This window comes from Coregonus lavaretus, assembly GCF_964263955.1.
Source record: "Coregonus lavaretus genome assembly, chromosome: 5".
Classification (NCBI taxonomy): domain Eukaryota; kingdom Metazoa; phylum Chordata; class Actinopteri; order Salmoniformes; family Salmonidae; genus Coregonus; species Coregonus lavaretus.
Window position 1 is genome coordinate 46,718,820 of NC_139992.1, and position 17,464 is coordinate 46,736,283.

General features: G+C 44.0%; 1 protein-coding gene across 1 annotated transcript in view; it reads left to right on the forward strand.

The window, feature by feature from the left end:
- Positions 1-17,464, forward strand: part of LOC311129285 (ankyrin repeat and sterile alpha motif domain-containing protein 1B-like) — a gene marked incomplete at both ends in the record, with an annotated part of 149,202 nt that overhangs the window by 103,415 nt on the left and 28,323 nt on the right. The window contains one exon of the mRNA XM_084161571.1: positions 16,960-17,113. Within this exon, the coding sequence (XP_084017697.1) occupies positions 16,960-17,113 (154 nt within the window). The remainder of the gene's footprint in view (positions 1-16,959; positions 17,114-17,464) is intronic.

Sequence of the window (17,464 nt, forward strand, 5' to 3'; positions counted from 1 at the left end):
CCCTACCCTGTATCCTATCTTACTAGTCCTAGAAAAACAATAATAAGAATCCCCTGAGACTTCAAACGGAGGCAACCTATGTCGGGGTGACTTTGTTATCGGGGGATACAGATAGTGCAAGTTACTATAAGACTCCTTCACCACATTCCCAGGTGGCTTGAACAAATTAATAATGGAGGATAAACCTGACGGAGAGTTAAAGCCTGTCAAGGGGAACGGAGTAGTTGTTAACCTTGGTTTGGCTGTCCCACAGGCATAACAGTCCTCTTTAGACATAGTTCTTGCCGTATACTGAATCCATTCCAACCACAGGTTAAGATCTCTATACCCCGTCTCCACCTGTACTACTTCCTTCAGGTCTATAGTTTGCACTATCTTCACCACAGCCCCGGTCTCACTACCTCCCTCAGAGAGGTTTACTCTATAGGGTGCCCCAGTTGAAGAGGATATCTCACTTGTCAGGTCTGTAACCTGTTTTAGCGTAATTCAGACTTTCAGACAGTACCTACCCTTATATGGGTCGCACTGCCATTTCTGGTAATTCCCTATTTTCACAATACTACACCTGTCCTTTGTCACGTTCGTTGAAGGACGAGACGGACCAAGGCGCAGCGTGATATGCATTCATGTTTATTGACGACTAAACACACGACAAAACAACAAATGAAACGTGACGTCCAAGGTAGACAAATAACATACCTAACACAGAACAAGATCCCACACCCCACTAGTGCCAACAGGCTACCTAAGTATGGTCCCCAATCAGAGACAACGAGCTACAGCTGCCTCTGATTGGGAACCACCCTGGCCAACATAGATCTAAACGATCTAGAAACTAACATAGACAAACCCAACACAGAAAATACACACCCTGACTCAACAAATACCAGTCCCTAGAGTCAGGGCGTGACAGTACCCCCCCCCCCCCCCCCCCAAAGGTGCGGACTCCGACCGCGCCACATAAACCTAACAGGGTAGGGGCCGGGTGGGCATTCCGCCTCGGAGGCGGATCCGGCTCCGGGTGTGACCACCACTTACTCTCCACCTCCCCGTTGCGCCCCTGGTCTGGTCTGGACCTTGGCGCGCTGCTTCCTCTCTCCTTCCTCCCACGAAGTACCATGCCCTGTCTGGACCCTGGTGTGGGAGACCCCTGAACCTGGAGAGGGGCTGACGTCTGGCTCCGGAGTGGAGCAGATGACTGGTGCCGGACCAGGCACTGGTGGAACAGGCACGGGCCGTGCCGGACTGGACACACGCACCACTGGCTTCGTGCGGGGAGCAGGAACGGGCCGGACTGGGCTGACGATGCGCACCACTGGCTTGGTGCGGGGAGCAGAACGGGCCGTACCGGACTGGCGACGCGCACCACTGGCCTGGTGCGGGGAGCAGGAACGGGCCGGACTGGGCTGACGACGCGCACCACTGGCTTGGTGCGGGGAGCAGGAACGGGCCGTACCGGACTGGCGACGCGCACCACTGGCCTGGTGCGGTGAGCAGGAACAGGCCGGGCCGGGCTGGCGACGCGCACCACTGGCTTGGTGCGAGGAACAGGAACAGGTCGGACCGGGCTGGCGACGCGCACCACTGGCTTGGTGCATGGGTCAGGAACAGGCCGGGCCGGGCTGGCGACGCGCACCACTGAGTTGGTGCGAGGGACAGGAACAGGCCGGACCGGGCTGGCGATGCTCACCACTGGCTTGATGCGAGGAGCAGGAACGGGACGAACCATACTGGGAACACCCACCACTGGCTTAGTGCGGGAATCAGGAACGGGCCGGACCGGACTGGCGACACGCACCACTTGATTGGTGCGAGGAGCGGGACTGGGTTCCTTCATTAACCCCCGCTCCTTCTGCTGCCTAACCAGCTCCTCTCGCCGTGCCTCTACACTTTCCTTCTGTTCCCTCTGAACCAATGACCCCCTTAATCTGGCGGCCTCCTCTGCTAAATGGCTGAACCGCTCTATCGCGGCCTCCTGCTGCCTCGTCGTCCACGGCGTGAGCCCCCCCCTAAAAATGTTTTGGGCTTGTCTCTCCCCCGTGATCATGGCCTCCATCCCTCTTGCCAGACTCTCGCTCATCTCCTCCCAAGTCAATCCTCTCTCCTCGTCACGCTGCTTGATCCAGGATTGGTGGGATCTTCTGTCACGTTCGTTGAAGGACGAGACGGACCAAGGCGCAGCGTGATATGCATTCATGTTTATTGACGACTAAACACAAGACAAAACAACAAACAAAACGTGACATCCAAGGTAGACAAATAACATACCTCACACGGAACAAGATCCCACACCCCACTAGTGCCAACAGGCTACCTAAGTATGGTCCCCAATCAGAGACAACGAGCTACAGCTGCCTCTGATTGGGAACCACCCTGGCCAACATAGATCTAAACGATCTAGAAACTAACATAGACAAACCCAACACAGAAAATACACACCCTGACTCAACAAATACCAGTCCCTAGAGTCAGGGCGTGACATCCTTAAACTGTGTATGGAGATTGACATATCCCCCCCCCCCCCCCCCCCCCCCGCTTGGCATGAGCAACTACATAGTCCCAGGATGTACATGGTGACATACATATACAGTGGGGGGAAAAAAAGTATTTAGTCAGCCACCAATTGTGCAAGTTCTCCCACTTAAAAAGATGAGAGAGGCCTGTAATTTTCATCATAGGTACACGTCAACTATGACAGACAAAATGAGGAAAAAAATTCCAGAAAATCACATTGTAGGATTTTTAATGAATTTATTTGCAAATTATGGTGGAAAATAAGTATTTGGTCAATAACAAAAGTTTCTCAATACTTTTTTATATACCCTTTGTTGGCAATGACACAGGTCAAACGTTTTCTGTAAGTCTTCACAAGGTTTTCACACACTGTTGCTGGTATTTTGGCCCATTCCTCCATGCAGATCTCCTCTAGAGCAGTGATGTTTTGGGGCTGTCGCTGGGCAACACAGACTTTCAACTCCCTCCAAAGATTTTCTATGGGGTTGAGATCTGGAGACTGGCTAGGCCACTCCAGGACCTTGAAATGCTTCTTACGAAGCCACTCCTTCGTTGCCCGGGCGGTGTATTTGGGATCATTGTCATGCTGAAAGACCCAGCCACATTTCATCTTCAATGCCCTTGCTGATGGAAGGAGGTTTTCACTCAAAATCTCACGATACATGGCCCCATTCATTCTTTCCTTTACACGGATCAGTCGTCCTGGTCCCTTTGCAGAAAAACAGCCCCAAAGCATGATGTTTCCACCCCCATGCTTCACAGTAGGTATGGTGTTCTTTGGATGCAACTCAGCATTCTTTGTCCTCCAAACACGACGAGTTGAGTTTTTACCAAAAAGTCATCTGACCATATCACATTCTCCCAATCCTCTTCTGGATCATCCAAATGCACTCTAGCAAACTTCAGACGGGCCTGGACATGTACTGGCTTAAGCAGGGGGACACGTCTGGCACTGCATGATTTGAGTCCCTGGCGGCGTAGTGTGTTACTGATGGTAGGCTTTGTTACTTTGGTCCCAGCTCTCTGCAGGTCATTCACTAGGTCCCCCCGTGTGTTTCTGGGATTTTTGCTCACCGTTCTTGTGATCATTTTGACCCCACGGGGTGAGATCTTGTATGGAGCCCCAGATCGAGGGAGATTATCAGTGGTCTTGTATGTCTTCCATTTCCTAATAATTGCTCCCACAGTTGATTTCTTCAAACCAAGCTGCTTACCTATTGCAGATTCAGTCTTCCCAGCCTGGTGCAGGTCTACAATTTTGTTTCTGGTGTCCTTTGACAGCTCTTTGGTCTTGGCCATAGTGGAGTTTGGAGTGTGACTGTTTGAGGTTGTGGACAGGTGTCTTTTATACTGATAACAAGTTCAAACAGGTGCCATTAATACAGGTAACGAGTGGAGGACAGAGGAGCCTCTTAAAGAAGAAGTTACAGGTCTGTGAGAGCCAGAAATCTTGCTTGTTTGTAGGTGACCAAATACTTATTTTCCACCATAATTTGCAAATAAATTCATTAAAAATCCTACAATGTGATTTTCTGGAATTTTTTTCCTAAATTTGTCTGTCATTGTTGACGTGTACCTATGATGAAAATTACAGGCCTCTCTCATCTTTTTAAGTGGGAGAACTTGCACAATTGGTGGCTGACTAAATACTTTTTTTCCCCACTGTATATCTCCCATCCTTTACGATACTACCAGCCAGTAGTCCCCAACTCGTCCGCAAAGACCTCAAAAGGTGATGTCCTTCCCTAAAGTCCCTAGTACTTCCCCTTTCCCTACGTCTAGCTGTCTCCTATGCCTTCGTAGACTGTGCTCAGGTATTATTTTATCAACTTGTGTTAGGTTAACTACTACTTCTGGTGGATCAGGAGGGTTTGAGTGTGTTAGGAATATGGCCCCCACAATCAGACAGCTACCTACCGTCAGGAGACCTGTGAATCCCCACCCTCGCCCTGAGAACATGTCAGACGCCAGAGGCCAACCCATTGCTTTACCTTCTATCGAACTCACACAGGGATGATCAGACAGGGTAAGGGAATCTTCGTTAAGGAGCCAACCCCCGAGCCCTAGTGGTGATCGGTTCTTTCTCCTAACTCTGTGTTTGTTCGTCAGGTGTAGCTGGGTTTACCTTTTTGCAGTGTGTGACATGCACCCAGGTGGATCTCTCAGCTATTCTGCTGGCAAAGGCTGTGACCAATATAACCTGATAGGGCCCTTCCCAACAGGCCTGCTTCCAGTTTTTCTTCTTTAGGGACTGGATGCTCACCAGTCACCTGGTTAGATAGAGTGGGTCACCTTCTCCTTTAGTTCACCTGTGGGGCACAAAACCTCTGACATATGGGTGTGGTTAATAAACTATCTTCACACATACATGTTCAGCTCTCAATTTCTATTCTTGTTGGGTTTTTTTAAAAAGTATTTTGTCCTCTCCTTCTATATTTTTATTATTTAATCCTACCATCCCCCTTTTGACACATGATTTGCCCATGTGTCAATATTACCACCTACCTAAACAATCACTTAGGTAATATTGGTAATTCATTATCCAATTGCCATCCCTCCACTCTCTCTTCTGTTATTTTATGGTTCAAATCATATTATTACCAAATTATAATCTTCTTCACACTTTTCACAGTATTATAAATTACCCTCAACTTAGTAAAATAAACTATCTTAAAGTCCTCCTCTCATGCCTTTAGAATTTACTAGTGTGGATGATTAATTAACACCAGAAAGTTAAAACCGAGTTCAGAGGCCATTGAAATCATTCAACGAACTGTTCCATCCCATAGTATACTAAACATGACCATTATTCTACATATTTCATAAATGTTAGTTATCCCAAGTGTTCATTAAGTCCTCATGACATTCATTCTCATAAGAAATCATATATACCCCAAACTCAGCCAAAACCTAAAAAACTCCATAAAATTCACTGTGCGTGCTCCTCTAAGACCTATCACCCTTGACCTGCTGAAAACCCCCCAAAATTGAAACAACAAGGCTTTATAAACATCATACTAGATGTGTTGTTTTTTGTTTGAAAAACCCAATTTGAAAAACAACAACCACAAATAGCCAGGCCTCACTTGATTTGGTAGCTCACTTTTATGACCTAAATACTGCCTAACTTCACTACTGCGCCCCCTAGCCCTGGGCAACATTCCAATGAGATGAGCTAATCTCTTTCTCCTGGTTATAATCTAAAGATGGTAGTACACACAAAACATGATACAGATATCCCCAGTCTTAACCCATCAATCATTGTTTGTATCAATCTAATTCCTCATAACTAATCCATAAACCCACTCAAAATTCCCAGAGTATACAATGATTATTTAATTGATTACCCTAACTCTGCTACATGTGATCTCATCTCAAATGATCCATTATCAATTATTTGATCAACCCCCTAGGAAAATCTGTCTTTGTCATATTTCATTTTTTAGCCAATACAATCACGGTTACATCAAATGTAATGCAATGTCTATATTAAGGTGTAAGTTAAATTATTCCTGTTGTGTTTTTCAGCTAAACGTTTTATATCCCTCAGTTAATGGTATTTTCTCCCTAATATATCTTCATACTCTTCCTCTTTCCCTAAATGAGATTTAATCCCTTGCCTTTCCTCTACTATCCTTCTATTATTACTGGATCAATGATAATAACTGTAATAACTATCAATAATAATTGTAATAACTATTACACATTATATTGTGCCCTTTTTCTGATAATGTTATAATTGTAGCCTATTCCATCACTTTAGTTTAAAATATAAGTTTGTTTATTTAACAAATCTAGGACCCACCACAGGCTTGCGCTATTCCCCCAGCACAACAGCAATGCCACTTGCATCCCCTGTTCCCCGTAACGAAAATAAATTATCATTCAAAAATTTACCAACTATTTGTATACACCACTGGCGTCAAGCAACCCATCGAATAAAGTAATAACAATTAGAATGTATCAAAGCACTGCCTTCCAGTCAAGCATTCAGACCTCCACTTGAAATCCCACAGCTCAACCCAACTCGCTTGACTGTCTCAATTTTTTTTTCTCCCGCTAACCAGAGCCATAAATTATTCTCCTTTGTCCTCAACTCAATTTTCACAGCTCTATCGCCATTTCAGTTCGCTATTCAATTTCTTTAACTGTTCTCTCTGATTAGGCCCTAATTAATAAAACAAATACTTATTTGTTATTTAATAAATATTTAATGATATTCCTAACATTTGAACTACGGGGAAGGCGCGGGGACCTTGTAACATATTTTCATAGACCTTTCTAGAATACTTATACTTAAGCTATCTAATTCAACCTTTCACATTTCTCAATCCACATAGTAATATAGGTCTATAGCCCCAATGTGAAAGCTTTACCCACTGTCCCTACCTGTGTTCGAACCAGGGACCCTCTACATACATCGCCAGTCACTCCACACATTCCGCGATGGTTTCAAAGTAAATAATTCCAGTTCATAGAGCAAGTGACGTCACCAAATGAAAACTGCACTAGCTTTCACCTCATTCAGCAACACAAAGTAATGCTCTCTCTTCCTTCACCCATTCCCTATTGAATAAGTGAGTCTTTCTATTTAACCCCAAAACAGGCTACAAATCGTCCATTCAACATTACCAAACCAAATACTCAGTAGCATCCGGTCACCACCCACACCACACCAGCCGTTGAATTCACTCATACACACAGACTTCACCTCATGCCACCGAAATGCCCAACAAAACATAATAGTTCAATGGAGCCCCCTATTGGCTCTCCACTATTTATACATTACTTCTATAACCACATTAGTTATGGTCCGATTACCCATTAAACCTTATCACATGATCAAACAACGGCACAACCTTAAACTCATATGCGGCGGCAGGCAGCTTAGTGACCAATAGCACCGCGCCAACAACCGAGAGGTCGCCGGTTCCAATCCCCGAGCCGACCAGGCGAAAAATCTGCCGATGTGCCCCTGAGCAAGGCACTCAACCCCAATCGCTCCCATAAGTCGCTCTGGACCAGAGCATCTGCTAAATTACCAAAAATGCAAATGTAAATATTCTCTACTTTCTCACCCATGATGTACGTCTACGTTCGGGTGAGCAAGTTCATACGTATATATCGTCAGAAACCCACAGGTACCTCTCAAACAATCGCCCCGTGGTGTTCCCAGCCAACTCCCAGTCTTTCCTGATTCCAACAGCCACACTCTCGCTGTCTCCAGCCCCTCCCCTCCTGTGTCCAGTCGGAACAGGCTTTGTCTGCTTTTCGTTTTAGCGTTTCCAATATTCTGCCGTTATTTAAAGTACGTTAGTCTATTTATTTAAATCAAATTATTCCCACCTAATTAGTTAAATCGGTGCATATTTATATTTAAACGATAAACCAAATTATTTCAGTCTAATTATTTAATCAGTATTTTGCAGGGTCAAACATCAACATGTGTGGTCCTCTGTAGCTCAGCTGGTAGAGCACGGCGCTTGTAACGCCAAGGTAGTGGGTTCGATCCCCGGGACCACCCATACACAAAAATGTATGCACGCATGACTGTAAGTCGCTTTGGATAAAAGCGTCTGCTAAATGGCATATTATTATTATTATTATTATTATTATCAACCGTTACAGTTCAATTATATCAGTTCAAACGTTTCATTTTAGTCATACTAGTTATTCATTATTTTACCTTTATGTTCCCAATTGTTATTAACGGGTTATACGGTTTAAGCAACCACAAACCCAACAGTTATTCACAAATTATACAGTTTGGACAGCCACAGACGTCTTTAATTCCTAATTCGTTTTCTATCAAGGTATACAGGTTTATTAATTTTAGTAACCCGCATTCACTCTTTTATTTAGTCTGCAAACACTATTTTATTACACTGGGATCATTCACACGCTCATGCATACGACACCCTATACTTTAAAGTGCTCCTCCGATCTGGGCGGTACCCCCAAGTACAGCTCCCTGCCGAAGCGCAACACTATAGTGTACTTTAAAGTGCTCCTACGATCATAGTCGTACTAGTTACGGACCTTGCCATAGCGCAACACTATCTAAAATTTCCCGAACCTAGCCGTACCCTCGAAGTTACGGACCTTGCCGGTGTAATTCTTCGAACCTAGCCGCACCCACGTAGTTACGAACCTTGCCGATAGCAATTACTTAAGTCAATTATTCCCTCTATCTTCGAACCTAGCCGTACCCTCGCAGTTACGGACCTTGCCGATAGATGTCAGTATTTTCTCCGAACCTAGCCGTACCCCGCAGTTACGGACCTTGCCGGTAGAACAAATACTCTATGGTACCACTTACATCAGACAGGTGTTTCACAAAATTAATTTGGATAAAGCCAATGTGCAGAACTTTAGTTATATAACAATAGGTGTCTGCTTACCTGTTTTTAGTAGTCCGGACTCTTTGTGAAACACACCGTTCAATGACAGAGATGTCCAATGGGCCAGACAATACCCAGCGAAGTCCCTTTTACCAGATCACAGTCGGTGGTCACCAATTGTTAAGTTGCGTCAATTCAAATCTGGTATTAGGAATAAAAGAGGTCAACACAACTTCTAAGATATACCAGTATTTTAATTAATGCAAAACCTTCAATGGTAAATATGATGTTCGTATATACGGGTCCACTGAAATACCACGCAGGGCATTCTGAGAACTAAGCCATTGTTATGAGTTCTTCTTAAAATACTCTGACAGAGATAGTTCCCGCTCCCTGCTGGCCAATCAGAGTAGAGACTGAGCGTGGTTTAGACTTACTCAGCCTATCCGTTGGCGCACAGTCTGGTCCCAGGCCCTTGGCGCTCCACTGTTGCACACTGTTGCCAGGCATAAGTTTGTTATCATCACAACCTGTAGAGTCAGCACCTTTTTGCAGTACACATGTCCTTGAGTATGATGGTTTAACAAAGAGGCAGTGTTCGTGTATGTGAGAATCACAAGTTCTTATCTCCTCCTACCCCCTAACGTTCCTCACATGAATCACAGCTTGTTATGTGAAACAATTTATATCAGTACAGTACAAATCCATTATGTTTAATCATTAATGCATTCCTTCTAAGCTAGTCATCACATCTAGATCCCCACACTGTATAAAGTAATCCATCAGTGGGAGATAATAGCTCCCCTAGTATCAGTGGATGCGAGAAAGAACACTAGCCTGGTCCCAGATCTGTTTGTGTTGTCATATCTGGTTCAGAGTGATGAGAACCAATGACTTGATGTACACTGTGTCAATCAATCCGCAAGCAGATTCCAGATCAGTGTTAGTGTGAGCAGAACCTAATGTGCTCGTTGATCAGGGTTAAACATTTTCTCGGGTTCATTTTCTGTATCTCTTGAAGATTTCAGTGCATCTGAAACTGTAATATCGAAATGTTGGCTGCAAGGCCTTTCTCAAGACGCATAATAAAAGAAGAATGTTCACTAGAAAAGTTGATCAGTTGGTTGGAGCACCAGCCTGAGGTTCTGATGAAGAGGCTGTCCTTGATGTTTTACTCTGGAGTCTGCAGACATTCCGTGCCCAGATGACTCAACTGGTTGCTATAGTTATGCCTTGTTAATGAAGAGAAGGTGTGTACAGTACGTTCCAGGAGTAATGAATGCTGATGTCATCACCGTGTCCAAATCAGGCAGTTCTATCCTGGGAAGAGCTACGGTGAAACTGATAATTAAATGATAATTACGATAACTCATTGTTATCATCATCGATCGCATTCACCATTGTCATCGCCGTTGACGTCGTCATCATCATCACCATCATCATCATTTTTGCACTGAAGAAATGAAAATAAAATAAAATCCCAATAGATCAATAGTCTTGATGCTTCATCCATACTCAGACCTGAATAAGCCCTTACTAACTAACAAAATGACCATACACCTGAGTTATATGGAGCACTCCCCACGGCTGTGTACCTGTGGAACCTGCTCTAGCAGTTTGGGATTAGTAATAGTGCTCAGGGAAACTGAAACCATGTTGGGGAGGTGAAGTGATTTCCTGAAAGGAGTGGATTTCTCTGGGGTGAGCTCAGTAAGCTAATGGTGAAGTAACTGATTTCTCTTGGATTAGCTGTCCACTGAGGAAAATACTAGCCCTCTCTCTCTCTCTGTCTCTCTTCTACAGTTTTACCTTTGACTCCACACCCATCCCGCCCGGCCATCTAGATGTGTGAAGGTTAATGTATTTTCTGTAGGGAAGCTAATGATCCATCATTTATGACATTCCTGGGAGTGTGCAAACTTAAATGTTGTATTACCATAGCATTTTTGTATGTTCTCTATAGTTATGTACTTGAAAACCAATTCGGCACATTTTGGAAAACTCCTGGCAGACTTGATGCAAAATATTGTGTAGTGATGTAATTCTTCACTGGATTAGTCTGAAACTTTGCACACACTACTGCCATCTGGTGGACAACATCTAAATTACATATAGAATCCTAAATCACTGTCTGGACTTTCTCTTGCACTTCAAAGATGATGCAAAAGAAAAAATACGCATGTTTTACCAGATCTAATGTGTTATATTCTCCTACATTAATCACATTTCCACAAACTTCAAAGTGTTTCCTTTCAAATGATATCAAGAATATGCATGTCCTTGCTTCAGGTCCTGAGCTACAGGCAGTTAGATTTGGGTATGTCATTTTAGGGAAATTTAAAAAAAAGTATCCGATCCTTAAGAGGTAAGGGGCTTTATTGGCATGGGAAACATATTTTTTACATTGCCAAAGCAAGTGAAATAGATAATAAACAAAAGTGAAATAAACAATAAAAAATGAACAGTAAACATTACACTCACAAAAGTTCCAAAATAATAAAGAAGTTTCAAATGTCATATGTCTATATACAGTGTAGCTCAGTTAGTAGAGCATGGCGCTTGCAATGCCAGGTTTGTGGGTTCGTTTCCCACGGGGGGCCAGTATGAAAATGTATGCACTCACTAACTGTAAGTCGCTCTGGATAAGAGCGTCTGCTAAATGACTAAAATTTAGCAGACCCCCGTGAGGTCTGGAGCGTTGTGCCGTGGGATGGTCTCAGAGGGACTATTGTCCTCTCATGTCCCGTTCCTCTAGGACGTCGTCCCCCCCCCCCCCCGACCCCCTCATCTAATATGAGGAAATGCCAGTGAATTACAGCCTCCTCCATATCTGCTGCAGTTTGAAATGCCTGAACTGTCTGTTAGGCAGGGATAGGGGAGCGAAGGAAAGAGTGGGTTATAGAGAGAGAGAGAGAGAGAGAGAGAGAGAGAGAGAGAGAGAGAGAGAGAGAGAGACTGTCTGCACAGTGCTTAAGGGACAGAAACAAGGAGGAGTGGGATATGTGGAATGAGAGAGGGAGGAATAGAGAGTGAATATATTGTTCTGTTCTGTTTTGCTCTTTATTGTTTTGGTCAAAAAATGAAAAAACAAGACAAACTTTTTTGAAAAGAACCTGTAAATCTGCAAGCACATACACAGAACACACCCTGAGAGATGTTAGTCGGGTCAGAGTCACATGTCCTGCAGGATAGTAGCTCCAGGAACGTGACTGTAGTATTAACAGATTTCCTATTTGGGTTACCGGCCTGACACACACACACACACACACACACACTGCTAAGAGACTGCTAATTAGTGGCCGGAGGAGGACTCTGTTTGTCTGTTCCCTTCCTGTGGCAGATACACAAGTTCCTCTATGTCCTATCTCTCCACAGATAAAGAGAGAGCGAGGGAGAGAGAGAAAGCGAGGAAGTGTGTGTGTGTGTGCTTAAGACATGGTCTTGTGTGTGTTTGGACATGGAGCTCATTGCGTGAAGCTACTCGACCCTTACACCAGGAAGTGGAGGTGGGATCAACTATTAACAGGTAACACAAACTGCCTTAGCACCTCTGAGTTGACTTGGTATGCAGAGGGTGGTTTGGCGTCTCTGGTGCGCTGGCCATTTACACACTTTCTGATTTAGTGGGAGTCTGGAGAGGTGGGGACTGGGGAGTGTGGGACTAAAGGAGTCTCTGAAGTAGTAGGAAACGGCTCTCGCTTTGAGTTAAAACACTTTTACCTATTTTGATAGGAGAACAAATAGAACAGAATTGTGTTTGAGAGAGAGAGGGAGGAAATCTCTGCTTTAAACCAACTGTAGCATACTTCCTTCCCTTCCTCTGAACCAATCGTTTTCTCGTCCTCATTTTCCAGCCTCCTTTCCTCGGATTCAGTAAAATTCTGTTGTAGTTACTCTGAAGGAAGTTGGAGTGTATCCACTAGGCTTTCATCTGTTTCTTTCTTTCTTTCTCTCTCTCTTTCTTTCTCTATTTCTCTCTTTTTTTCTCTCTCTATCTTTCTTTCTTTCTCTCTCGCTCTCTTTCTCTCTCTCTTTCTCTGGTTCTCTCAGTTCATCGCTGCGTTGCACTCGTCTGTTTTATTCTCTCCGTAGTAGGTTTGGAGTTCCTCCACTGCCTCTCTACCTAAGACAGCTGGGTGGAAGCGAGAGAGAGAGTGAGAAGGAGAGAGAGGGAGAGGCTGGGGTGCTGGTGTGTTCTTTACACAGGCAGACAAGTAAACTTCAGGGATGAAGAGAAAAAGAGAGAGGGGTATGGGTTTGTAGAGAGAACGTGAAATAAGAACAGAGAGAGAGAGATCGTGAAATAAGAACAGACAGAGAGAGAGATTGTGAAATAAGAACAGACAGAGAGAATGTGAAATAAAAACAGACAGAGAGAGAGAACATGAAATAAGAACATACAGAGAGAGAACGTGAAATAAGAACAGAGAGAGAACGTGAAATAAGAACAGCGAGAGAGAACGTGAAATAAGAACACAGAAAAAAAGTGAAATAAGAACAGAGAGAGAGACAACTCGAAATAAGAACAGACAGAGAGAATGTGAAATAAGAACAGACAGAGAGAGAGAACGTGAAATAAGAACACATAGAAAACGTGAAATAAAAACAGAGAGAGAGAGAACGTGAAATAAGAACAGACAGAGAAAATGTGAAATAAGAACAGACAGAGAGAGAGAACGTGAAATAAGAACAGACAGAGAGAGAGAACTTTAAATAAGAACAGACAGAGAACGTGAAATAAGAACAGACAAAGAGAGAACGTGAAATAAGAACAGAAAGAAAGAGAGAACGTGAAGAAAGAACAGACAGAGAACGTGAAATAAGAACAGACCGAGAGAGAGAACATGGAATAAGAACAGACAGAGAAAACGTGAAGTAAGAACAGACAGAGAGAGAACGTGAAATAAGAACAGACAGAGAGAGAGAACTTGAAATAAGAACAGACAGAGAATGTGAAATAAGAACAGACAGAGAGAGAGAATGTGAAATAAGAACAGACAGAGAAAATGTGAAATAAGAACAGAGAGAGAGAGAACGTGAAATAAGAACAGACAGAGCGAGAGAACGTGAAATAAGAACACCGAGAAAATGTGAAATAAGAACAGACAGAGAGAGAGAACGTGAAATAATAACAGACAGAGAGAATGTGAAATAAGAACAGAGAGAGAGAACGTGAAATAAGAACAGACAGAGAGAGAGAACGTGAAATAAGAACAGACAGGGAGAACGTGAAATAAGAACACATAGAAAACGTGAAATAAGAACAGAGAGAGAGAGAACGTGAAATAAGAACAGACAGAGCGAGAGAATGTGAAATAAGAACAGACAGAGAGAGAGAACGTGAAATAACAACAGACAGAGAGAGATAACTTGAAATAAGAACAGACAGAGAACGTGAAATAAGAACAGACAGAGAGAGAACGTGAAATAAGAACAGACAGAGAGAGAGAACGTGAAATAAGAACAGACAGAGAGAGAGAACGTGAAATAAGAACAGACAGAGAGAGAGAACTTGAAATAAGAACAGACAGAGAGAGAACGTGAAATAAGAACAGACAGAGAGAGAGAACGTGAAATAAGAACAGACAGAGAGAACGTGAAATAAGAACAGACAGAGAGAGAACGTGAAATAAGGACAGACAGAGAGAGAGAACGTGAAATAAGAACAGACAGAGAGAACGTGAAATAAGAACAGACAGAGAAAATGTGAAATAAGAACAGACAGAGAGAGAGAACGTGAAATAAGAGCAGACAGAGAGAGAGAACGTGAAATAAGAACAGAGAGAGAGAACGTGAAATAAGAACAGACAGAGAACGTGAAATAAGAACAGACAGAGAGAGAACGTGAAATAAGGACAGACAGAGAGAGAGAACGTGAAATAAGAACAGACAGAGAGAACGTGATATAAGAACAGACAGAGAAAATGTGAAATAAGAGCAGACAGAGAGAGAGAACGTGAAATAAGAGCAGACAGAGAGAGAGAACGTGAAATAAGAACAGAGAGAGAGAACGTGAAATAAGAACAGACAGAGAGAGAGAACGTGAAATAAGAACAGAAAGAGTGGAAGAGAACGTGAAATAAGAACAGACAGAGAGAGAGAACGTGAAATAAGAACAGACAGAGGTTGGTTTTATGTGGAGGATAAAGACAGATGCATTCCTGTCTTCTCCCTCCGGACTGCTGCATCCAGAGATGGGTTGCACAAAGAGCCCAAGTTGTCTAATAAGCCCCAGAAGGGGAACCGATGACAGCTCCAGAGAAAGGTTGCGTCCCAATTGGCACCCTATTTCCTTTATAGTGCACCACTTTTGACCAGGGCACATGCAGTAGGGCTCTGGTCAAAAGTATTGCACTATATAGGGAATAGGATGCCATTTGGGACACAGACTCTTTCTTGGGTTCTTCATGTATCATGGAATCCCAGTTTAAAGGGTGTAGGCTATAACAGATAAGGGGACTCAATTTGCAGGGCCACACTTTTTGTCTATATTTTTTTATGGAGTGTAATTGCTTTATGGAGTGTAATTGCTTTATGGAGTGTAATTACTTCTGTTGACTGTAAGCATATTGACGTGAAAAGTTAACCCATACTATTGCTGTTTGACATCACTGGCTGGTGCTTTACATGGGCTAGAGTAATGTGACTCAAATTGAATAGACCTGCTGGTCTTTTGTGTATATGTGTGTGTGTGTGTGTGTGTGTGTGTGTGTGTGTGTGTGTGTGTGTGTGTGTGTGTGTGTGTGTGTGAGAAAGGGAGTACATACACTGAAGTTTTATATTGGCTAGTGTAATAGGACACATTGAGTATTGAACGTGTGTGTGTCTGTGTGTGTGTGTACACGAGACAGATTGTCTAGGGAGTGATCGTTCTATCAGAGAGGATGATTAATCCTCTCTGCACGCGCTCAGTGCGTGATTGATGGCCCAGTGGTGTCTGGATAATGTAGTAGAAGCAGCTGACAGGAAGAGTAATGGCTGTCAGAGTGAGACAACGAGGAGGAGAGGAAGGGGAAGTCGATAGAGTTCAGGGGAAATGAACACACCAGGGGTGAGGCATGGGCAACGCCACACCCCCATCGCCACGGCAACCAAATACGGTGGGGTGACCCGGGTGACATCTCAGCATGGAGTGGTGCATTATGGGAAAACACAGGCATCAATTGCCCATGCGTCTCTGGTGAGAAATGTCTGTCTTTCCTGCGCCCTCCATTGCTCACTGTTGTGTTTTCATTTGGCATGGGTACACATATGCCATATAGACAGGGGCAATTAGTTCCAAGGGCTTTTCTGTAAACCCGCTGGGTCTCAACCTTTCCACACTGTCACAGGAATGAAACAATATGAAACGGGTTGCACACAGGACACCGGCCATTTTGGCTCAGTTGCAATGGAGTCGTGGAAGGATGATCTCATGGCTTCTTCTAATTTAACTTGAAGGGAGCAACAGGCTATTTTTCTCAGAAACTACACTTGAGGCCGTCATGCTGTCTGGTTTTGCCCTATGTCATGTGACAGGGGCCAGAGGCCTCAGCGAGGGTGATGGATATCTCCTCTCAGTAGTAGAGGGGGACCCTGGGAAATGTGGTCGCCAGTCTTACTACTATATCAACATCTGATTACACAGGGTTATAAAGAAAAATAGAAGAAGAAAAAATACTAATACTGTCACAGTTTAGCTTTTTTTTTGTATTTCCTCTCTATCTATCTGGTGGTGCCAATGCTTATTAAATCAAGTGCAATACAAGCAACTCCTTAGATGCAGTAGGGGGAGCAGGCCTGAGCAGTGTTTGAATTGAACCATGTCCTTGAGGTGATTTATGATGGTGGGTTGTTTGTGTGATCTGATGGTACCAAGGGCAGTAAACAAACATTGTTGATCCAACATTCAAGGTTATACATTGGACATTGGAAGTGCTTGTCAATGTACATACACACACATTTTCTGTCGCTTCCACACGTGAAACTACCCACGACATTCTCACCATGTATCTCTCTCTCTCTCTCTCTTTCTCTCTCTCGCGCTCTCTCTCTCGCGCTCTCTCTCTCGCGCTCTCTCTCTCTCGCGCTCTCTCTCTCTCTCGCGCTCTCTCTCCCCTATCAGGATTTTAAGCGCTCGGCGGAGATCGTCCCATCACCCTCCCTTGACGTGTTCCTACCGGAGGATGAGGACAATCCGTATGAGTCCGTCACCACCGCCGTCACCCACAAACCCTGCTCGCTGGACATCGCCCTCTTCAACGCCTGCCCCCTCAACGGTAAGGACACACCCACCTGGTCAACAACCTCTGTATACTACAGTCACCTCCGTCACCGTTGTCAGTGCCATGACTACTGTAGATTTGGAATATATATTATGAAATAATAACAGGAACAACAATGGTCACCTCCGTAACTACAGTCAACTCCGTTACCATTGTCCACACCGTCACAGTCGTAGATGAAGTAACAACAGTACCCAGGACAGTGAGGGTCACTACCATAGCCACAGTCACCCCCGTTACCGCTGTCTGCACCCTCACAGCTATTGGATGTGAATAAAAGAGATCTGGATTCAGAGTGATGTTTCATACTGTAGGATATCTGGAGATCAAGATAGCCCAAACTGT